The following is a 21806-nucleotide window of genomic DNA, read 5'->3' on the forward strand; positions in this document are numbered from 1 at the left end:
TGGGCAGACATATCCAGTCTGTAAAGATAAGGCCAATTTCTCCTCAGTCTTTATCCCCGAGTATTTTTTAGTCTAAAGAAAAAACAAATGAGGTAGAAAAAAATGGGTGTACCAAGCTTTTAAGAATTCTCGTGATCTCTGTTTATACCATGGCTTGGAATTGACAGGACTGGCAACGTATAAAGGAGGATCTATTTACCAGCTACACAGAAATTCTCCTTCGCTGTATAAAGCTACGACTACCTCCCAGCCTGCATCCAGCTCTAATTGCATGTTTTCAAATTAACATTTGCAAATTAGCATTGCTTTTCTTCACACTGCCACTGAAGCAGCCCTTGAAGGCTGTCTGTTCAGGGCGTGATGCTGACAGCACGCGCTCCCGCTCTGATTCCCAGGACCGAAACCAGCCCGAAGTGACAGATAAGTATTTCCACGATGTGCCTTTTGACGCGCACTTCGCTTCTGAGCTGCCCGAGTTTCAGTCAGTGAGCAGCATGCCCGGAGTCGACGGATTTACTCTGAAGGTGGATGCTCTCTACAAGGTATGTACCGAGTGGTGGTGGTACACCAAAATTAACTTCTCTCTCCAGGACTTTCCAAATGCTTTGGGAATTACAAGCCCAGGGCCTGACACTGCCTAGAAGAACCAAATTCATGCTAGGGTGGGTCTGGCAGCCTTCTGCAACACAGTGCACTGGCTCTCCTCTCACACTCACCCGCAACAAGGTCTCCCTGAAGCGAGGCAGACTCACGTACTTGCTGTGATCTGCATTTGCAGATCATGTTGTAATAGGCCTTTCCTTGATTTGCCTCAGTCAAAATGTGAGGTGAGAAAGCAGAGTTCCTTCCAGCTGCGAGGCACATAAGCTGTGCTGTCTGTGGCTCTGGGGATAAGCAGAGCTCAGAGCTTGCAGTTCCCCTTCCCACTCGCAAGGGCAGGTGACCTCTGGCATGGTTCCGGTCTGTGCGCGGAAGCTGGCTCTAGCACGAGCCTCGGAGGAGCCAGGCTGATCAGGGCAGAAACCTATGGGACACAAAGGAAGCTCTCCACAGAGAGCAGAATTCTAGATTCTGAGGCTTTTTGGTCCCTCCCCAGAGAGGCCCTCTTTTTAACCTGGTGACCGCTGTTGGCTTAAGTGACTTTGTGGCATTCCTAGGATCACACCATAAGTTAACAGTGGAGCCAGTTCAGAAGCAAACTCCCACACAGAAAATGGAGACGAGGAGTTTGTTCTGGTGGTTAGGGCTTTTTTCAAAGGACTCAGGAAAAAAGCTCATAAAAGGCAGGTTAGAAATGTTCCTGAATTAATTGTTGTAGTTGCCAAAAGCAGGCAAGAAGACTGAACGCCTCACCTGGCGATAAATATCATTGCTGGTGCTTATAAAAGCACACTGAGCTTTTTTGCTGGTATTTGCATGAATCAAAAAAATGGGGAAAAAATGCATCAAGTTCTGTGTTTACCAAACAAGATTGCTTCATCTAAAGCCTGTAGTGAAGGCTTCCTGTGTGCGTCTCCCCTTTCTCACAGGTGGAAGCTGGGCATCAGTGGTACCTTCAGGTCATCTACATCATCGGCCCGGAGAGCATCGCAGGGCCTCGCGTTCAGCGCTCCCTGGCTCACCGCGTGAAACGCAGCCGCAGGGACGTGGTGGACGGCGATGGGAGGCTGGTGCTGGACGACTCCTTGATCTACGACAACGAGGGCGACCAGGTGAAGAACGGCACCAACATGAAGTCACTGATCCTGGAGATGGAGGAGGCCGTGGTCGCAGCCTCCTTATCGCAGACGGGCGCATCCCTCGGGAGTGCGTTCGCTGCCGTCATGCTGCTGGTGCTGGTGCTTCTGGGAGTCTGCCTCATCACCAGGAGGTGTCGGAAGCTGCAGAGGAAGCGGGAGGCTGCCCGAGCTGCCCTGGAGGAGCATCCCCTGAACACCAAGGTGGAGCTGCCCAAGGGCACGGAGAAGGCGGTGAACAGCCAGTACTGCACCGTGAGGAACATCAACATATTGAGGGAAACGGGGGGCGTCTCCAGCCTGAAAGGTAGGAAGGTGAAGCAGGTGAACTTAGAAGTCAAAGTCCACAACAACTTGCACGACGGAACAGAAGTTTAATGGAGCACATACTTTTGTTTTCTAAAAGCTTTTTATAACTTGTAAAAAAGAAAAACACAAAAATGAAAAGCAAAAGGTAAGTAAAACTATGCTGATATTTTTATACTCTCGTGAGAAAAGGAGTGGCTCTGGCTTTGTGTGATGAGCAGCAGTCCAGGCTCCCCCTCCTCTGCCTGCGACTGAGCTCCCTCATCGCACACAGCTCGTTTGTGCTGATATCTGAGCAGGGGGAAATGCTGCCGGGGCAGAAGTCCCCCAGGGAAGGAGGCCCGTATCTGCAGCAGGGCCTCGTTCAGCCCTCACGAGGAAGAGACCGTGGTTCCACGCGGGACCTGGCGGCGCTTTCAGCTATCACTGGGAAACTTGATGCATTTGTGGCACTGTGTTGCTGAGCCTTGAGCACCCCATTGTGTGCCTGCAGCACGTGGGAGCAGTTCCCACCTTCCTCGGGGCAAAAACAAGAAAAGCAACTTATCCTTGTGTAATAGCAGAGGCAGGGTGACTCGCTTTGCTTCTTAAAATGGGGCAAAACTAGACAGAAAACCCACTTGCAAACATGGTGCTCAGTATTTTGGGATTTTGGGTTTCATTTTGCCTGAGCCTCAGGCACTGGCAGCTCGGCTGCAGCCCTGTGGGGGTTTTGCTGCAGTGGTGCTCGTGGCGGGGGGGTGTGGGGGGTGGCAGGGACATGAATTGTCACATGGGGCGCTAATTGTCACATCTCACCGCACTGCAGAGTAAAGTTTGAGTATGAACCTATCAGAGCGTGACGGGGGTGTCCTTTCCCTGCGCCTCCCTGCCTTCAGCCTCCATTTCTCCCCGCTGCAGCACACGGGGGAGGACCCTGGCCCCCTGCCCACAGCATCCAACGGGGCCGTGGCAGCAGAGTGGTCGGTGGGGAGCTCCCCAGGGGGTGGTGGGGCTGCGAGCGGTACCTGGGGGTGTCCTTGGCCCCTTTCCTGCCCCAAGCCCTGCTGCTGCTCCCCAGCCGTGCAGGTGCCCCCATCCCATCCTGCGGCCGTGGCCCAGAGCTGGGACACGCCGGGCTCCAGTGACAAGGCCACCACATGTCCCTGCCCAGGGAGCAGCCGTGAAGGTGACTTCAGGCAAACAACCTGGCAAAGGCAGCCGTCTCCTTGGCCAGGCGCCTCCAAGCTCTGTGGACATCCAAGATGTGCCAGAAGAGCTCAGCAGGAGCCCTGATGATGAACAGAGCCAGGAACTGCTGCTGTGCACCTGGTTACTTAGCTACACCAAAGAGGTACAACTAAGTAACACGATCGACGTGAAGGGAGCATCTCTGCAAGAATTTCTCTGCAAAAGCTTCCCTGCAAAAACTTGGTGTGAGCTCTCCCAGACCAACCAGACCCTGGCGGGGACACCTGGCTGGCTCAGTGGTGCGCATCGTCTCTGAAGCGAGACTTGTTTACACCATCGATTCATTCCAGTCCTGGGAGCGGTTGCGCACTCACACTCTAACTTCCCCCCCAGTAATCTGTGGGGTTCAAACCCTGGATTTTGAGTTGGTTTTCTGTCCTAACAAACTGTTCCCCACGTACTTCTCCATGCCTCTTTTCCTGTGCTGCTTATGCTGCAACCTTGGAGGAGAATGGCATGCAGCACCAGTGACATGAATGCACCCCGCAGTTTCAGTGGCAAGGTAAGGTGTCCTGCTTTCCTAGTGCTCTCTTGTCTCTGATCGGTGTGTAGTATTGTTTTGGAACGTTACCACAAATCACAGACCTCAGTGAAAATCCATACTGGAAACCACCACTTACACCTAACCCAAGTTAATCATGCAGGTGATTGGAGTTCTCCTTTCAAGCTCTAAAATTGTTGATTGTATTTTGCAGCTGTACTCTGAGGGCCCCATCAGAATTACCTGGGGTTCCCATACTGGAAGAGTCCTCTCTACCTCCTAAAACAATTCTGTTCAAGAAGTGATAGCTGAAACTGAAGGATAACAACTGCTCCTGCTTTACCAAACAGTAAAGTAACTGTACCTGTAAAAAGACAGAGTTAAAGAATGATTTTTTTCCCCCCCTAAAGATTGGGTTTTCCATATTGTTGCGCACACTTGATGTTCACTCTGAATGCAGTTACACTGGCAGCACTAACAGCAGTGCCACATGGACTAGTGTGGGTAGAACAACCAGAAAACTTGCTCCAAAATACTATAGCAGGCATGCAGCAACTTCGTTTGCAGCAAAGTAAGTGTACCCCTGATTCCTGGCATCGAGAGGGACTAGACTCGGCACAGCAGTTGTTAGCTAGCAGCACTGACAAGTACCCTGTGAAATATTTTCAGCCCTTTAAAACTGACAGTCATACATAGTCAGGGAAAATAACAGGTCCAGTGAGACAAATGGCTCTAGCTGCTGACCTTCTTCCCCAGGGGTGCTCTTACTGGGAGCAGGCTTTTCTCCATAAAGCCCCAGACCCCTGCACAAGGGTTAAGTGGCTGCCACACGTAGACATACACCTCTACCAGCAGCTACACAGATGCTCCCCCTGCCCAGCCATCCCTGCTGGGGGTGGTGTGGGCGTCCCCCACCCCCCTTTTGAACCACAGAGCTGTTGGTGTCAGACATCCACTGTCAGGCTCTGTAACCCAGCGTCCCAGTGCTGACCAGTACAAACTGGTCAGGATGGCTGCATCGCCCTCCCTGGGACCAACTGGGGCAGGCACCACCAGCAGCCCCACGCAGCCCGTGCCCTGTCCCCACCTCAGGCAGCAGGATCAGCGTTCCTCTGCACACACACACACAAGACCTGTTGCTAACAGCGCTGGCAGCTCCACCTCAGCTCCCAGCTGAGCAGGGGGGAACAGCCCAGCCCGGGTCACAGCCAGCCCCCCGCCCTCCTCACCCAGGATCCCCCACTTACAGCAGGGAAAGCTCCGCAGCAGCCACCAGTGCAGCGCTGCGAGGAGAACGGCTGCAGCCTCAGCGCAGCAGAGAGGGAACAGACCCGGCAGTGCCTGGCAGATGCAGGGAGGAGGCAGGGAGAGAAGGAGGGACTGGAGAGAACAGCCCAAAGCCAGGCTGCTGAGCCCTGGGGCCAGGGGGCTGTCACCTGCAGCCATCGCTACCCTGGGGCAGAGGGGGTGCCTGCTTGGCACGTGCTTCTTTACAGAGCCTCCTCCTCCTGTTCTTTTTAGGCATCATTTCCCCTTGGAAAGCTCTTTAGCAGAGCTGGGGCTAACAATTGTCTCCCCAGGTGCCAGACCTAACTCTACCACCCCAGCCATCACACCTGAGGGGGCAGCAGCAATCCAGAGCCATCCCCAATGCACTGGGCACTCCTCAGCACAGCACCACACAGGCCCCTGTTCTACGTGCTGAGCTCCAGCATCTAGATCAACCCCCCCAAGAGATAAGTAAGTAGAGAGAAAGGAAATGAGTATTCAGTGACATACTAATACAAACTTAGCTAATGCAGACAGAACCAACCAAAACTGGTTTGCGAAAAGACAAAAATAAAGCAAGGTTAGATCTAAAGACAAAAGAAAAGCAGTGCTTCCACCACCAGGGGTAGCCCCAGAGCACCCACGCAAGGACTCAAGTCAGCCCAACAACATTGCTCAAACCAAGGCAGAAAAGAAGAGCAGCACCACAACATCCCTGCTGACAATGCAGAAGAGCACCCACAGCACACTCCCTACCGCAGTGAGAAGCCAGACCCCCCAACCAGGGCTCAAATACAGCACCGGGACCAATGGGGAGGTGTGTGGGCAGCGGGGGCCCCAGGTGAGGCCGTCAGGGCGAAGCCTGGATCAGCAGCCACAACCCAGCAGCTCTGACATCTCCCTGGTGGCTTCCTGGCAGAGCACAGGTGACACGAGCTGGCAGCATGCTTGGGACCGAAGGATAAGGTGGCAACATCATCCCCGTTTAGGGTGGGTCAAAGCATCCTCTGTGCAGCGAGGCACAGTGAGGGCGAGCAGCGAGAAACGCGTGTGGTAAATGTGCTGCTGACACCCTGCACACGGTGGTCTTTGTGATACATGCCGTAAGATCTCTGTGGTGAGGTCAGGCCTCTTTTCTTTCCTGGCGGTAGGAAAGCAATTGTTGGGCACAGACTACGGACCAAATGTTCGCCACCTAACTTGTCTGCATTCCCTCTAGGAATTGAAATGAGAAGGGACCATTTCAAGCAGTAAGAGTGGGGACAGCCGGTCAAGGAAGACCCCTTTTCAGCTTTTCCAGATCCCAGGCCCACCCCAAGCTCCAGGCTGACACGATTTGCAGCCAGCGACATAGTTGGCTGCAGCAGAAGTGAGGCGGTCTCCAAGAAGTTTGCCTGGCGATGGGAGCATCGGTCTCACACTCAGGCGTTTATGTTTTATTATATGCCTCAGGATAGATACATCGTGAGGTTTGTGACTGTTGAGGAGTCCCATCTGCCCTGAGGAAGAAAATAATTCCCCTGAAATTTGAAAGACCTCTTTCAAAAGAAGCCTGTTCCACCACGGTTACACCCGGAAGACATAGAAGCATCCCTCAAAATATATCCAGCTCAGACTATTTTTTTTTTTTTCCCCCAATATCAGTGTGTGCACACACACTTCAGCTGGAGTGCTTTCTGTCTGCCACCAGACCCGTTAGAGGGGGTTGCGTGTCCCCTCCAGCACAGTGTCCCAGGCACGTGTGCAATCAGTGCGTGTTGTGTGAGGGATGGCTGAGAGGACGGGATGTCACTGGCAGATGAAATCATAAAAATGGTTTCCAACTTCATACTGAGCGTGAGGCCACGATTTAAGTTGTAGCAGCGATTTGTGACTGCTTAGTCTGGGAGCGCATCAGGAAGAAATGTCAGGGAGTAAGGAAGCTCAGGGATTACGAACCCACTGAAAGCAGGAGTGATTATTAACTCAGCAGGATCTTAGGCCAGCACGACAGGAAGTATTTCTGATGGAGGTTGTGGCTTTGAGAGTTCCCTAGGATATTAGAAAGACTCGAGGTGGGATAGTGTGTATTACTCAAAACCCACACATCCAGGAAAGGTGAATTTAAAATCAAACAAACTCACAGAGGTACTGCTGAAGGACTGAATGAGGACACTCTGTAGGAGAGAAACTGCAAAGAGCTCCCTGTTGTGCAGACTGTACGGCACGTGCCAAGGCACAATCCCAGTTTTCTGTGTTCTTCAGTCTCAGAAGGAAATAGTGGGAAACACAGTGAAGCTATTTACCTACAAGACAATATTGAAAAAGTACATGTTGGGTATAAGCTGGTGATGGGAAAATTTAGTAGGAAGTTAGAAGTCTTTTCCATGGGAACAACAGAAGCCAAAAGTGTCCCAAAGTGAGACTCTTGGGAAGACATCGTGGCACGGGGATATTCGGTGGGTGTCAGCAAACAGACTCTGACCCATGCAGGTGAGAAAAGAGTGCATAGTGGAAAGGTTTGCGTGAGTGACATTTCAAAACCTGTAATGACCAGCTCTCAAACTCTGTATGGCCTCACTGCCCTTTCTCTCCAGCTTTTATTGGATGAGACTTTGCAAGGAAACTATAAGGGGGGGATGTGTTACATGTAGAAAAGTGAGTCCAGAAGTTCAGGCAGGCTCAGCAGTGCGTGTACACGTGTTTAGGATGCCAGATGTGGGGCTATTTCAGAACAGCTGAGTTTGATCTGAGAGCCTTTAGACCTTCAGCCTTTTACTTCATTACCCTGTTGTGACATTACGCTGGACAGCCTTGAAAAAGGGATTTCAGCTACAGGGAGACTGTCTCAGAGGCGTGGAAGTCCTGGATGCTTCTAAGCATGTGTCAAAATGGAGCATATGAAAAAAGCAGCCAGGCTGTCAGGCTGTCAGGTCTGCACAGACAACGAAGGACTGCTGCTGCTGGAAGTGCAGCTGGAGCGGCTCTTAGGTGTTCATTCGTTCCCGCCTTCGTGTCTTGCAACGAAAGATGCTTTGTTTGCTCACCAAGGCTTAGAGGGGAACGACCACATTGAGTTTCTACACTTAACCCCACTTCAGGCAGCCCAACACTAGTCTGAAGGTTGTACCACCTTTGTCTTGTTTGCAGAATGGACACATCCTTCACTGAGGGCTGTGTCTTGTTCTCCCTTAGTCAGTACAAAACTTGACAAAAGTTCCAGGCCAGAAATGGGCAGCACCTGGACACCCTCCGAGGGGTGGGGACACCCCCGTGGGTTCCACCTGTGCTCTGTCAGTGAGTGCTCAGCAATCACTGCCTGGCAGCCTCAGGTGGTGGCAGTTAATGTGCGACCTGATTTATGTCTGTCATTTATGTCTGTGATTTATTGCTGTCATAACCCGGGTATTAATATTGAATGTCTTAGTTGTGCACCGTACGGATACTGACAAATAAGTTTGTGTTTATCGATCAGCTCACCCTGTGCAGCTGCAGCTCGCTGTGCCTCTGGTTCCTGGACAACTCCAGCCCTGGACGTCTCCAACCCCAGGAGTCTCCTGGATGCCTCCAGGTAATTACAGCTGGTGCTTGTTACAACAGCCTGGGATTTAGGCCAGTTTGTTAATCAATCAGTAATGTGAATATGAGAATGTAATGTCACGGGGGTACATTGCCTAGGTATTGACTAATTGGTTTGCGTTGTATTTATTGGTTAATTATCCCTGGACATCTGTGTCTCCCTGTGTCTCCCCCTTGTGGATGGCTCCAGCTGGATTTCTGCTCCAGGTAAATAAACACAGCTTGTGCTTGTTAACCCAATCTGGGCTTTAGACGAGGTCATATATCAATCACTTTTGTAACTTGAATATTAATATTGAATGGCGCAGTTGTGCGTTGTGCAGACATGGATCAACCTAGTTTGTATTGATCTGTTAGTCCTGGACACGGCTATAGTTGGTGAACATGTCCAGCCCTTGACGTGTTCAGCTTGTGCTTGTTGCTACAATGTGGGCTTTAGACAAGGTCGTAAATCAATCGCTGTCACAGCTTTAACACTGCACATGTTGTGTTTGCATGGTGTAAAGTATAGGCTGGTTGGTTTGTAATTTTTCGTTAATGAGCTCTTTGTGTCTACAGTTCATGGATGGCTCCAGCCCTGGTTGTCTCCTGGATGTTTCCAGCTTATTCCAGTTTCCAGCTTGATGACTCCTGACTGTCTCCAGCTTGTTCCAGTTTCCAACCCTTGATGTCTCCTGGATCTTTCCAGCCCTTCAAGTCTCCTGGCTATCTCCAGCTTGTTTCTGGCTCAAGCTCTTTAGATCTTGTGCTTGTATAAAAAAAATAAAGTGCTCTTTTGACAAGGCTATAAATCAATCACTGTCATAATTTGAATACTAATATGAACTGTCGCAATTGTCCAAATATTGCACAAGTAAGGGGGTAATCATTCTGCACTGGGTACAATGAATGAGCAGTGGAAGGGGAAAAGCACCATTTCGCCCAGGGACGATCTCGAACACTTTGTTCGGCCTGGTGCATGCCGGCGTCCCAGTCTTCGGGGACCGCCACGACCAGACACCCAGCCGACCCCGCTCCCACCGCCCCTCCAACCCCCCCAGCCCCTGGGGTGCAAGGTTTACCCCACAAACAGCTGACACGGTCTCCGTTCCTGAGCCCAACCACACAGAAACTGGTCCGTGCTGCACACCCCAAACCGAGTGACCCGCTCTCTGACTCTGAGCCCCAAAACCGGCCCACAGAGGCCGTTCTGAGCCCCCCAGTCGTGGCGCTGGGTCGGTGCGTTGGGGAGCACGGAGGAGCCCGGCGGGCCTGTGACAACGGCTGGCACAGACACCCAGCGCCGCGCTGCCGAGCCCCCGACCAGCCCAATGGGCCCCGTCCCAGCCCCACACGCGGGGCTCCGGCTCCGTGCCCGAGGCTCGGGATCGCCCAGCCCAGGGCCCGGGCCCAAACCCGGCCGAAGGAGCCCGGGGCCCCCGCTCCCCGCGGCCGCCACCGCTTGGGGCCGGAAGCGGCAGCGAGGCGGCGACGGCGGCCGCGAGCGGACAGAAGGCGCCGAGGCTCCCGCGTGCCTCTGTGCGGAGGTTGGGTTTGTTCTCCTTGCTTCGTGCTGCCCTGGCTTGTTCCTAGCGGGCAATAAATTGCGTTAATCTCTGTGCTGAGTCCGTGACAATAGCTGCTGGGCGATCTCCCTGCCCGCACCCCAGCCCCCGAGCCCTTCCCATCGCATTTTCTCCCCTTTCCCCTCGAGGAGGGGCCGTGGCGGGGCAGGGCCGCCCCCCGGTAACAGCCCCGCGGCTCCCATCCCGGCTGGAGGCGGCAGGCACACCTTGCCCCGCGTGAGGGCTCGGCCCCCACCCGGCGCCATGAGGCGAGCCCCTCACCTGCTGCACGGCCCCAGGGGCCGCCTGCCGCCGCCCGCCACGGCCCCGGCCCCGGCCCCCGGCCCCCGGCCGCCGGGAGGAGCCGAGCGGGGCCCGCCCAGCCCCGGCCCCAGCCCCAGCCCCAGCCCGGCCCCAGCCCAGCGCCTGCGCAGGCGGTGCCGACATGGCGGAGAAGGCGCAGAAGAGGTGAGGGCCGCCCGCTGCCCGCCGGCGGCTGCCCCGGCACGGGACGGGGCCGCCGCGCGTCCCCTCGCCTCCCCTCAGGGCGAGAGCCCGCGCGCCCCAACGGCCCCGCCCCGCCCCGCGCGCCTCAGCCGTCACCCCCGCGCCTCGGTGCCCCCGCGTGTCCCGGCGGCCCCCCCACGGCTCCCAGCGGTCACCGCATGTCCCCCAGCGGACCCCATCTCCCAACAATCACCACATGTCCCCCAATGGCCCCCCCGTGCGTCCCAAAGCCCCCCCCAACTCCCAACGGCCCCCCCATGTCCCCCAGTGGCCCCCCACATTTCCTGATGATCCCCCCATCTCCCAACAGCCCCCCCATGTCCCACTGAACCCCCCCATCTCCCAATGGTTCCCCCATGTCCCTCAACAGTTCCCCCATGACCCCCAGCGGTCCCCCCATCTCCCAATGGTCTCCCCATGTCCCCCAACAGCCCCCCCATGTCCCCCAACAGCCCCCCCATGTCCCCCAACAGTCTCCCCTGCATGCCCCATTCCCCCCCCTGCGCCCCAAGGGCTCCCCTCACCACCACCACCCCACACTGTCCCCGACGGTGCCACCCCCGCGTGCCGCAGGCACCCCCTGAGCCCCACGTCCCCCTCACAGCGTGAAGATCGCGCCGGGGGCCGTGGTGTGCGTGGAGAGCGAGATCCGCGGGGACGTCACCATCGGTAAGGACAGGACGTGGCCGGCAGCCCCCAGCACCTCCCCGCCGCAGGGCGCCGGTGACACGGGGTGGTTCCTGCAGGGCCCAGGACGGTGATCCACCCCAAGGCCAGGATCATCGCAGAAGCGGGACCGATTGTGATCGGGGAAGGCAACCTGATAGAGGAGCAGGCGCTCATCATCAATGGGTCAGTGACAAGCCGGCCAGCGTGCGCGGGGCTCCCCGTGGGTCGCTCCTGGTCTGGTCCAGGGGAGCCAATGCCATTGGCCTTTGCTGTGAGCTTCAGAACCGGGCCAGAGGAGGAGGGCGTTTGTCACCTCCTGGTGCCAGGTCCTTCTGAGCCCAGTGGGAACACGAGGCCCTTGGCAAGAGCACGGTGTCTGAGAGCCCCGCCAGTCCATCTGGGGTTGGGTGGCACAGGCCCGACTTCAGCCTCTGGCTAAACTGAGCTGCCTAATAGTTAAAATCTGTTCACGTTACCTTGCAGGTACCCAGAAAATATTACACCAGAAACCGAACAGATGGAGCCCAAGCCCATGGTCATCGGCACCAACAACGTTTTCGAAGTCGGGTGCTGTATCCTTGCTCCACAGCAGAGCGGCCTGTGACGCACCATGCTCCCAAGGGTTCAACAGCCCAGCGCTGTGCGAGGGGCAGGGACGTGCTCTGAAAGTGGTGTTGAGGCTTGCCTAGTGAAATCAAAGCAAAATGTTTTACATTTTCCTTTAACGCTAACCCGTAGATTCGCAGGCAATGAAAGTGGGAGATAACAATGTCATCGAGTCAAAAGGTGAGTTTAGGCTCACTGTCCTCGCCCCAGTCAAGGTGAGTTTAGGCTCACCGTCCTCGCCCTGCTCAGATTTTTGCTCCTGTCGGTGCTGGGAGCAGGAGGGGATCAATCACCTGGCAGTAGATGTGCCCAAGCTGCAGCTGATTGCATTGCATAAGTTATTTTCGCACTGGTGAGCGCCTGCAGAAGCCACCTGGGCTGGAGCTGGGTCTGGCTTGCGGCGCTGGGCGGTTTGTGTGTGGGCACGGTGGCGCTGCTGCTTGAGGACATGCTCCAGAGCCACCTCAGCTGCACTCTGTGCCCAGAAGCCCAAGTCAGAGTTAGAAAGGCTGATGGAAGCAGGGCAGAGACATGGGGTTGAGAAGTGCTGTGCGGCTCCGAGTGGGGCTGCCCATGCTCGGCCCTTGCAGAGACTCCTCTCTCTCTCTCTCTCTCTCTCTCTCTCTCTCGCAGCATTTGTCGGCAGGAACGTGATTCTGACGAGCGGCTGCATCATCGGGGCCTGCTGCAACGTCAACACCTACGAGGTGATCCCCGAGAACACCGTCATCTACGGGGCCGACTGCCTTCGCCGCGTGCAGACCGAGCGGCCGCAGGTGGGTGCCGCGTGGGGAGCCAGGCCAAGTGCCACCTCCCGTCCCCCGCAGCTCCCCTCGTGGCAGCAGCGAGGCTGAGCCTTAATTCGCAGCCCACTTCTTTCCAGCCCCAAACGCTGCAGCTGGATTTCCTGATGAAGATCTTGCCCAATTACCATCATCTGAAGAAGACCGTGAAGACTGCGTCCACGCCTGTCAAGAGCTGAGAGCCTCCCGTGGTATGTCGCTGACCGGGGATTTCGTCCTGTCCTTTTGAGCACTGTGCAGCCGCAGGAAGCCGCTGGTCTCTGCGTCCTTTATTCCCTTCTGGAAAACAGAAATGTTTTTTGTCAATTATTTGTGTCCTTTATTTATAGCCTGCTAAGCATCTCAGCCCCGCTCTGGATCTGTTGTCTGTCCCGCGCGCTAACTTGAGTATCACACGTGCTGTTTGGGGAATAAACTAGAACCGGCTCACCTCGCAGGGTGGTTTGTGATCCTTCCTGGCCGGGGGGCTGCTAATAAAAGTCCTGCGGGGTTGTGTCAAAGATGCCAGGAAGACAACCGAGCCCCGCAGCTGGGTGAGGACTGAGGCAGCCGGCAGAGGGAGGCCGGGCCTCACCGTGCCGTGAGCGGGGCCCAACGGGGGGGCTGCAGGCAGGGCGGGGGGCACAGGAACGGGGCCATCAGCGTCGTGGGGCCCTGCTGCCGGTGGGACCGGGCCTGGTGACCACAGAACCTGGCGGTGGGTCCCCATGGGGATGTCACCTTCTGCCTGCCGTGGGCAGCCCTGGCAGTGCCACATCCCCACGCGTGTGTCCCTGCGACACCCTTCCCTCATCCCACCTTCTCCGCCCTGTGTCCTACGTCTCCAACACCGGAGATCCCCAACCACATCCCCGCCCCCGTGTCCCACAACCCATGTCCCCAGACTCACGCCCTACACCCCCAGCCCCGTGTCCCCAGCCCCGTGTCCCCAACCTTGTGTCCCAAGTCCCCAGCTCCGCATCCCACATTCCCAACCCCACCTCCCCAGCCCCGCTCCCCCAGCCTGGTGCCCCACCCCCTCCGCGCGATCCCCAGCCGCCCGTCCTCCCGCCCCGCTCCCTCCCCGTCCCCTCCCGCCCCGCTCCCTCCCCGTCCCCTCCCACCCCGCTCCCTCCCCGGTCCCTCCCCGCCGCCCGCTGCCCGCCGGCCGCTCGCAGCGCGGAGGTGCCGCGGGCGGGTGCCGGAGCGGCGGCGGCAGCACCATGAGCGGCGGCCCCGGCGAGCGGGAGGGCGGCCCCGGCGAGCCCGGCCTGCCCGAGGAGGAGGTAGCGGCACCGGGGGGGCTGGGGGCCGGCAGCCCGGGGCCGCGCCCCAAGGTGGGGTCGGGGGCTGGGAGGGGAGGGGAGGGCGCTGGGGGTCCCCTGGGGGTCCCGCGGGGGGGTCCCGCGGGGGGTCCCGTGGGGGCCGTGACCTTGAGCGGGGAGAGGGGGGCAGAAGGAAAAGGAGCGGGCGGCACATCCCAGCCGTCACCCGCTGCGGGGTGTCGGGTCAGGGCGCGGGCACCCCACAGCCCGGCGAGCCACGAGCAGGGGTGACGTGGGATGCTGGGACACCGGGACGTTGGGACGCTTGGACATCGGGACACCGGGGTGCTGGGACGCAGCACCCCACGGGGTGCCCCGAGCATCCTCGGGGCAGAGCGGCACGCGCGGGCACGGACGGAGGCCTTATTTGGTAGCACGGCGCCTCCGCGCACCCCGCTCGCGGCCCTCGTCCCCGGCCCTCGCCAGCTCGACCCCGGCTGGGGACAGCCAGGGTGGGAAGTGGGGACACGGAGGGCGGCCACGGTGGGACCCTTCCCAGCGCCAACTCCTCGCCCATCGCTGCCCCACCGCCGGCACTCGCGGGGCACCGAACCAGTGTGGGGACAGCAGCCAGGCACGTGGGCGAGCCGTGGGTCAGCCCCACGGGCGAGGGTCTGGCGTGGCGGAGGTCCCCCCGCGGCGGCGGGCAGCCAAGCAGCTAATCCGCTGGTAGAAAATTAAAGCGAGCCGGGCTGCGAGGCGGCCGGGGTTGAAGTAGGTGATTAAATGCCTGGTGAATGAGTCACCCGGCTCCTCCTGCCTCTCCCCGCCGTTCCCCTTCCTGTTAAAGTTTACCGGAGGAGGTTTGCGCAGGGGCAGGGGACCGTGACCGCTCCGGACATCGCGCAGGGCACCTGGTGCCCTCGGGGGCGGACGAGGATGGCGAGTGCTGCTCTCGCTGTTGCCGTCCTTTGGGAGGTGAGCGCTGGCTGTGCACGTTGCCCGTCCGCCTCCAGGTCGCTGCTTGCTTGACGAAATCCACCCCAGGCACCCCAGGCGTGCACGCGGTGCCCATCAGGTCCCCCCTGGTGCCCCTCAAAGGCTTGGCCGGGGTGTTGGGAGAAGCAGGGGGTGACGGTGGGACGCAGAGGCGGGGAGAGATGTGCGGGAGCTGGGGTTGGACATGACTTCCCAGGGCAAGGAGCAGCGACCAGGAGAAAACTTTCTGCGGGACACCAACGGCCCGGAGGGGACGAAGCAGGAGCATGGTGGTGGCCCCGGTCCGTCCAGGGGCCGTGGGGTGCAGCAGGAGGAGCAGAAGGGGCTTCAGGTGGTCCCGCAGCCCCTGTCCCTGTGGGGAGAGGTGGGGGACATCTGCCACCACGTGCCCGCGCAGTGGGGTGCCGGCGTCGCTGTTCCCGACCCGTATTACAGCTGGTGGAGATGCAGAAACGCTGCACCATGGAGATGCTGAAAAGATGTTGGTGCAGTGGGATCGGGGCAAAAATGCCTCGTCTGTCCTGCGCTGGAGGTGCTTGGGCTGCAAGAGCCTCCCCACAGGCTCAACAGGGACTCCAAGTCCCCGTGGCCACCGATGGGTTTCCTGCGTGAGTCGCCCCGGACCCCTTGGGAAGGGATTTTGCCACCTCCTGGCCCGGCTGCTCTCGAGGCACCCGTGTGGCCCCGGGAGCGCCACCAGCGGAGGATGGAGGCCGAGGCCTCCGGGCTGCCTCCGCCCCGAGGCCCTGCAGCAGCCTCCTGCAGGAGCAGCTCCGGCTCCCTGTGAGGGCAGGGAAGCAGCTCCCCACGCAGCCTCTCGTTCTGCCCCACGGCACTGGGGACGCCGCGTCCTCCCTCCCAGCCTGGCCTCCCCCACAGGCCTCCGACCGTGCCCTCCTTTCAGGGCTGGAAAGCCGAAAAGGCATGTTTTTTTTTTTTCGTTGGTGTATTTTTTTTTCCTCCCCATAATCCGTGCTTTTCTCCGTCCTCGGCAAGCGCCGCGCTGCAATTCCGTGGCTCGAGACTTGGCCGACCCGCGTTTGAACTTTCAAAGAAAACAAGTCATTACCGCGGAGAAGCCGCGTCTTTGTGAGGCCTAATTTCGGAGGTTTTTTTTTTTTTTTTTTCCGGGGCCTTTATCTCTCCTATCTGCTGTGCAGTCTTGGGGCTAAATTATCCGGAAAGTCAGGCTCGGGCGGGTTTGGATTTCAGGAAGGCAGCGAATTGGCGGCAAGTGCTTTCTCTCGAGGCTGTGCACTTCACGCACGCACAAAATACAGGCGAGGCCTCAGGACCGCTCTGCCGGGAGGAGATGGACGGACAGACGGACACCCCTCCCTCACTGCATGTCCTGGAACAAGGGGACGTCACACTTGATTAAAGCCTTTGACCCTTGTGGCGAGGATTTTTCCCCTTCCCCGCAAACACGGCTCTGGTCACCTGGGGCTCAGCGTGGGCTGGAGGCCTCCGGAGGTCTCCTCTCAGGCGGCCTCTGCAGCCTCCGGGTTGGCTGAGGCTCCGCTCTTGCAGGTGAGGACCCTCTTCGTCAGCGGCCTGCCCCTGGACATCAAGCCCCGGGAGCTCTACCTGCTCTTCAGGCCCTTCAAGGTACCGCGGGACACAGGGCGGCGAGGGGCGGCCGCGGCCCGGTGGGCACGGGAGGCCGGTGCGAGGCCGGTGTGACGGGCGCTTTTCTCTTCTCTCGCAGGGCTACGAGGGCTCGCTCATAAAGCTCACCTCGAAGCAGGTAGGAGGCTGCGGAGCGCGCCCCCACAGCTCGGGGTGGGGTGGGGGAGGATCCCCGTGAAAAAATAGGAGGGCTTTGGGGCACCCCTCACCCCCTCGCCTCCTCTCCCCCCCGCAGCCCGTGGGGTTCGTCAGCTTCGACAGCCGCTCGGAGGCCGAGGCTGCCAAGAACGCGCTGAACGTGAGTGCCGGGGGACGCGTCCCGGGGGGCCGTCTGTGAGGCTGGGGGGCTCCGGGCACTGGGGCGGAGCGGCGGGGTAAGGCCGGCTGCTCCCCGTCCTCGCGCTGGACGCGGCACGTCGCCGGCCGCGCGGGTCCCCCCGGAGCGGAGCGTGGCTGAGCGGGACGCCGACTGCCTAATATGGTGCTGATCCCGAGGACGCCGCAGGAATGCGAGCCGCGGGGCCGCGCGGCGCTCGCTGCCAAGCGGATGAGGTCACGGCAGCCCCGGCGGCCTGCGGGGATGCTGGGAATGGTTTTTTTTTTTTTTTTTTTTCCCCAAAGGGCTCTTTCCGTGGGGACGAGGGGGAGAGGGGGGAGCGTGGGACGCCTGGCCCCGCAGTGAGCAGTTAGTCCCGGTGCCACCGGCACCCATCCCCACGCGGCACTACTAGGGTTTGGGGTCCCACGGCGCTCGCCCGGTGCCCGCCGACCCCTGCTGCCTTCTCCCCTCCCGCAGGGCATCCGATTTGACCCCGAGATCCCCCAGACGCTGCGGCTGGAGTTCGCCAAGGCCAACACCAAGATGGCCAAGAGCAAGCTGGTGGGCACCCCCAACCCCAGCACACCCCTCCCCAACGCCGTACCTCAGTTCATCGCCAGAGAGCCCTGTAAGCGCGCGACGGCTCGGGGCAGCGCCGGCCCCACCGCTTGCGCCCGCTCCCCGCCTCCCTGTTGCTTTTGGGGGAGAACGAGGGATTAACTCTCCTTCTTCTTCTCTTGCAGACGAGCTCACAGTGCCTGCACTTTACCCCAGTAGCCCTGAAGTGTGGGGGCCGTACCCCCTGTACCCGGCGGAGTTAGCGCCCGCTCTACCTCCTCCTGCTTTCACCTACCCCGCTTCGCTGCACGCCCAGGTAACGCAGCGTGACCCCGGCACCGCTCACGCTGCCCGGCTGGCGGCACCCCAAACCCGCCCACCGCCGCCCCGCAGCTCCTCGGCACGGGCAGGGCCCCACGGGAGGGCGCGGGGGAGCAGCGCTGGGGGCTCCGAGCGGCTGGGACCAAGCGCCAGCTGCCGGGAGGAAGAGCGGCGGTAAATATTATTGCAGCTACATACTTCCCTTGTCAAGGCAGCGCTGACAGGCAGCACCTGCGCTCCTCGCGAGGAGCCAGCGGCCGCGGCGTTGCTCCCGGCCGCCCCCCGGGCACGGCCACGCTCCCGTTAGGCGCGGTGTTTCCTCCCCACGCGGGCTCGGGGGGGGTGCGGGGACGCTCCCAGGAGCGCGGCGCCACGCCACCCACTCACCCCTCGCCCCACGTGCCTTGCAGATGCGCTGGCTCCCTCCCTCCGAGGCTGGTTCTCAGGGCTGGAAGTCCCGTCAGTTCTGCTGAATGCCATGTGAGTGCCACCGCCCCGCGCCCCCCGGTGCCACCTCGCTCCTCTCGGGGCATCCCCAACCCGCACCGGCGAGACCCAGGGAGCCAAATCCACTCGGCTCGCCCGAAAAGGAAAGGTGTGCAAACGTGCACGTGCCCGGGAACCCTCCCCGCGGCACCGCTGAGCCCCGCCGTGCCCTCCCGCAGGTCTCAGGTGTGTGATGGCGGCCGACAGTCAGTCTTGTGGGTATGAACGGAGCCTGCCGCCGCGGCTGCTGGGCGCGCGCTCTCCACAAAACCGCAGTGTGCTGGTAAGGGACACGGCGCTCAGCTTGGGGGGGGGGCCCTTCCCGCGCTTATCGTCTTCATCCGGGGTAGGAGTTTGGACAGCCCAGGAATGCCTCGGCTTTAAATCACCCCCGTAATCTCCCCTCGCTGCCATTGCGGCTTCCTGCCTTGGATCAACACCGGCTGAATTCCTCCTAAGCGCAAAAACTCAACTTAACTCTGCCCTCCCCAGCAGCCGCCTCGCGCCCCCTAGATAGCACCCACGGCCCGGGGGAGAGTCGCTGCTGCCTCTTCGCAGCTTCGCCTCCTGAGCCCGGCTGCTTTTGTAACTTCTCTGCCTCTCTGTTGTTGCAGGCTTGAAAAAAGAAAAAGAAAAAACAAAACAATCCTTGCACAAGTTTGGATTCCTCCAAGACTTTCCCACAGCCTCTATCACACATCTGCTCTCCTAGAAGAAAGCGAAAAGCATACCTAGTAATAATATTTCCCTCTTTTACACTGTTTATTTGTAAGAAGGAGTGTGTTATTTCTGAAAGCATGGTTTGACAGGCAGTGCTGTAGCGTTTGAAAAGTATTTTCAAACAACCATAGGAAAGCAGACTACAAAAAAAAAAGGAAAGCGAGAGCGCAAGTATTTTTGTACCAAACCTTCTGAACAGGACAATCTTACACTGGGTTGGACCACGTCTTTTGTGCTCGACTTCCGACTTTTGTGCTCGACTTCCGACTCGCCGTCCTTAGGAGTGTGCCCCCCCGCCGCCAGCTGCACGGCGAAGGCGTGACGTTGTGGTCCGTGCAGACGCCGAGGCGCGTGGCTCGAGGCGGTGGAGCGCGTGCTGCCCTGGCACGGCCCGCCGGGGATCGGTGTGCTCCGGCTGTGTCGGCACGGCCTCCGTGTGCACTGACAGTATTAGGGTTTTCTTCCCAGTTGCACCAAACACCACCAGGCAGGACAATCAGGAACTTCCTTACGGCGCTTTTTTTTTTTTTTTTTAACCTGAGGGCTATGTTACTAGCTCGCTGTGCAAAGCTCCGGCACGGTACAATGCTCGCATCAGGGACGGGCAGAGAGAGCCCACACGTGTAGCAAGGTGAGAATTTGCCTCCTCCTCCTGCCACGGCTGCTTGAAGTTGTTACAGACAACGTAAACTGCTGTATGAGACACCAAACTCTCCGTTCCCCCAGCTGACTGCATGTGCCTGCCATTGTGCCACGGCGCCGGGCTGCCCCGGGCCTTCAGCGTCCGTGTGTCCGTGCAGGAGCAGAGAGAAGAAGGGAGGCAGCGCGCGGGACGGCGAGCCAGCCAGCAAAGAGACTGCTTGGCGTGCTAGTCTCTCCTCCTCCTTGCTCCAGCAGGAATTTGGATAAGAAAGAGCAAAGCAAAACAAAACAAGAACTCCACCAGATTCCGGTTTCTTGCAAAAGGAGGCACAAACCCCGTCTCCTCCGACCGCCTGCTCCCCGAGCGGGATTCCCAGCCTCTCGTCCTCCTTCCTCTGGTTTCGTGGGTGGGCTGCAACACCACGGCTGGGAATTCGGCTGCTGGAGCCATCCGGGGTGGGGGCGAGATGGGGGGGAAATGGGAAACTGTGCTGCTGGGGCTGCCTGTGAGCGCTGGGGCTGACAGCAGGGACTCGAGACCCAGGCGGCTCCACAAGGAACGGTGCCCGCGGTCCCGGGCGAGGGACTGGTAACTCTTGTACCAAACCGTTTCCTGTACTTTGTTCTGGGGAGAAGAGAGCAAAGGAGCTTCCAACGTTGTCTACTCCGCTTTTGGAAATATGTTTAAAGGTACTTTTCTATTGTAATTTTTTAAAAAATAAAGCCAGTGATTATTATAAGTTACGCGCAGAGCGTGGCGTGCTGTGTACCTGGCGGGGAACAGGGTCAAGGACCCCAACAAGACGCCGGCACGAGGCACCGGCAGCCCGCGGGCGTCCTCGGGGTGCTTACAGCGACGCTCCCGACGGCCGCAGCGATTCTGCAGGGCAGATGCCGGCCGCCTGGCTCGCTTCGACCTCTAGGAAAGCTCCAAACCCCCGGCTGGAAGGAGCAGCAGGCTTTAAGAAATGACTCCAAGTTTACAAAGATGTTATCGGTTAGTTTTTAAACCTCCTCGTCTTGGCACCGAGCGCAGAAGCTAAGCTGCGATTTTCCATGAGCTCAGCCACAGAAGAGGCAAATGTAACCTAGAGACGACGGGCCAGATTATTATTTTTTAACATGCTGGGAGTTTTCTAAAACCAGCCCGTTGGCCCAACCTATAAATTCCTCCTCCTTCCTCTGCTCTGCCCCTGCCCCAATAAACGTGACCAGCTTCCCGAGGAGCCCCCGCCAGCAGGCCGCACTCCTACAACGCCGCTCCAGGCATGAGAATCACGGTTAAAGGGCACGAGCACACGCTGCAAACTGCTCGGGGTGGAAGGAAGGAAGAGGCACGGTGTTACTCGAAACGCCCGGCTGGCAGGGCGGAGCGGAGGAGTTAAGCCCCTAATGGCAGATGCTAATCCTCCCGCGGCCGCTGCGAGTCACAGCTTTCTTTCCCAGCCGCCTTCGGAGGTTTGCTGGCAGGACCGGGAAGGAGGGGAAGGCAGCGACAGGCTGCGAGAGCGGCGCGAACACACTGCTCAGCCAGAGCGCTATGCAGCGCCGCGGTAACTGGCTGACACCGCCGTCCTCGGCACCGCGTTGGCCAGAAACGCAGACGCTTTCGGGAGTGGGTTCAACACCGAGCATCCTCCAGCGAAGGAAGTGACAAAACCCGCCGCCGGCACTCGCCTCCTGCTGGACCGGGCGATGTCTGCCCTGCGAGAGGAAGCTGGAAGCACGTCACCTCTCAGCCCGCTTGTTTCCTCCACGCCAAGACGCGTTGGGTGCTGTGCTGACCGGCGTCACCCTCACCAACGCGGGGCGGGAGCGGCGAGCGTCCCCTTTGCCCGCACTGACCTTTCCCCACGCGGGCCGGGGACACATTCCTCTCCCGTGGCTGTCGGGAAGGCCCCGCCGCTGGCTGACACCAGACGGTTGCAAAACAGGGCCGGGGAGCCCCGGGCCAACGCTGGCACCTGGTGCCAGGGCGAGTCCTGGGGGCACGAACAGGCAGAGCTGGAAACACCAAAAGCAGCAGAGGTGCTCTCGTTGTTTCCGCTTTTCCCAAGTCCTCCCCTCCCCAGCCCCTACGGCAAGGCTGAGCCGGGGCGGGGGGGATGCGAGCGGCTCCTTCCCGAGGTGGGGACGGGGCCAGGAGGATCCCGAACCGGAGAGACGCAACCCAGCAGCA

At 59.1% G+C, this 21806-nt stretch overlaps 3 protein-coding genes and 1 long non-coding RNA gene across 14 annotated transcripts in view; 3 read left to right on the forward strand and 1 right to left on the reverse strand.

Annotated features, from left to right (window-relative positions):
* Nucleotides 1-3978, forward strand: part of FRAS1 (Fraser extracellular matrix complex subunit 1) — a 161520-nt gene extending 157542 nt beyond the window's left edge. Inside the window, exons 72-73 of the mRNA XM_083833103.1 lie at nt 396-542; nt 1530-3978. Of these exons, the coding sequence (XP_083689229.1) occupies nt 396-542; nt 1530-2114 (732 nt within the window). The 3' untranslated portion in view covers nt 2115-3978. The remainder of the gene's footprint in view (nt 1-395; nt 543-1529) is intronic.
* Nucleotides 104-10553, reverse strand: LOC310898338. Of its 3 annotated transcripts, XR_014583203.1 has the most exons (4): nt 10407-10488; nt 9642-10148; nt 7146-9328; nt 104-2036 (listed from the first exon to the last, which is right to left on the reverse strand). It is a non-coding gene; the product is annotated as an uncharacterized lncRNA (long non-coding RNA). The 3 variants fall into 3 exon arrangements; XR_014583202.1 differs by lacking the exon at nt 9642-10148 and having other exon boundaries at nt 10407-10553; XR_014583204.1 differs by lacking the exon at nt 10407-10488 and having other exon boundaries at nt 9642-10400.
* Nucleotides 10503-13143, forward strand: DCTN6 (dynactin subunit 6). 2 transcript variants are annotated; one of them, XM_083833180.1, is made up of 8 exons: nt 10503-10592; nt 11236-11300; nt 11378-11483; nt 11784-11872; nt 12039-12086; nt 12540-12682; nt 12790-12900; nt 13039-13143. In XM_083833180.1, the coding sequence occupies exons 1-7, from the start codon at nt 10570-10572 to the stop codon at nt 12886-12888; spliced, it is 573 nt and encodes a 190-aa protein (XP_083689306.1). In that variant the 5' UTR covers nt 10503-10569; the 3' UTR covers nt 12889-12900; nt 13039-13143. The 2 variants fall into 2 exon arrangements, with proteins under 2 accessions (XP_083689306.1, XP_083689305.1); XM_083833179.1 differs by having other exon boundaries at nt 12790-13143.
* A 54-nt stretch (nt 13144-13197) lies between these two features.
* Nucleotides 13198-20371, forward strand: RBPMS (RNA binding protein, mRNA processing factor). Of its 8 annotated transcripts, none has more exons than XR_014583193.1 (9): nt 13272-14025; nt 16483-16560; nt 16661-16699; nt 16817-16879; nt 17378-17528; nt 17644-17774; nt 18190-18259; nt 18445-18548; nt 18880-20371. XR_014583193.1 is itself a non-coding variant. In XM_083833156.1 (8 exons), the coding sequence occupies exons 1-7, from the start codon at nt 13417-13419 to the stop codon at nt 18250-18252; spliced, it is 1134 nt and encodes a 377-aa protein (XP_083689282.1). In that variant the 5' UTR covers nt 13272-13416; the 3' UTR covers nt 18253-18259; nt 18880-20371. The 8 variants fall into 8 exon arrangements, 4 of the variants coding, with proteins under 4 accessions (XP_083689284.1, XP_083689283.1, XP_083689282.1 ...); XR_014583195.1 differs by having other exon boundaries at nt 13272-13974; XR_014583196.1 differs by lacking the exon at nt 13272-14025 and adding an exon at nt 14806-14931.
* Nucleotides 20372-21806: the final 1435 nt, after the last annotated feature.

This window comes from Anser anser, assembly GCF_964211835.1.
Source record: "Anser anser genome assembly, chromosome: 4".
Classification (NCBI taxonomy): Eukaryota; Metazoa; Chordata; class Aves; order Anseriformes; family Anatidae; genus Anser; species Anser anser.

Coding starts and splice junctions, on each gene's coding strand:
- RBPMS (XM_083833156.1), top strand. CDS start 13,417: ATGGGGATGTCACCTTCTGCCTGCCGTGGGCAGCCCTGGCAGTGCCAC. Junction 14,026..16,482: donor GCCCGGGGCCGCGCCCCAAG/GTGGGGTCGGGG, acceptor CCGCTCTTGCAG/GTGAGGACCCTCTTCGTCAG. Junction 16,561..16,660: donor TGCTCTTCAGGCCCTTCAAG/GTACCGCGGGAC, acceptor CTTCTCTCGCAG/GGCTACGAGGGCTCGCTCAT.
- DCTN6 (XM_083833179.1), top strand. CDS start 10,570: ATGGCGGAGAAGGCGCAGAAGAG. Junction 11,301..11,377: donor CCGCGGGGACGTCACCATCG/GTAAGGACAGGA, acceptor TGGTTCCTGCAG/GGCCCAGGACGGTGATCCAC. Junction 11,873..12,038: donor CGTTTTCGAAGTCGGGTGCT/GTATCCTTGCTC, acceptor GCTAACCCGTAG/ATTCGCAGGCAATGAAAGTG.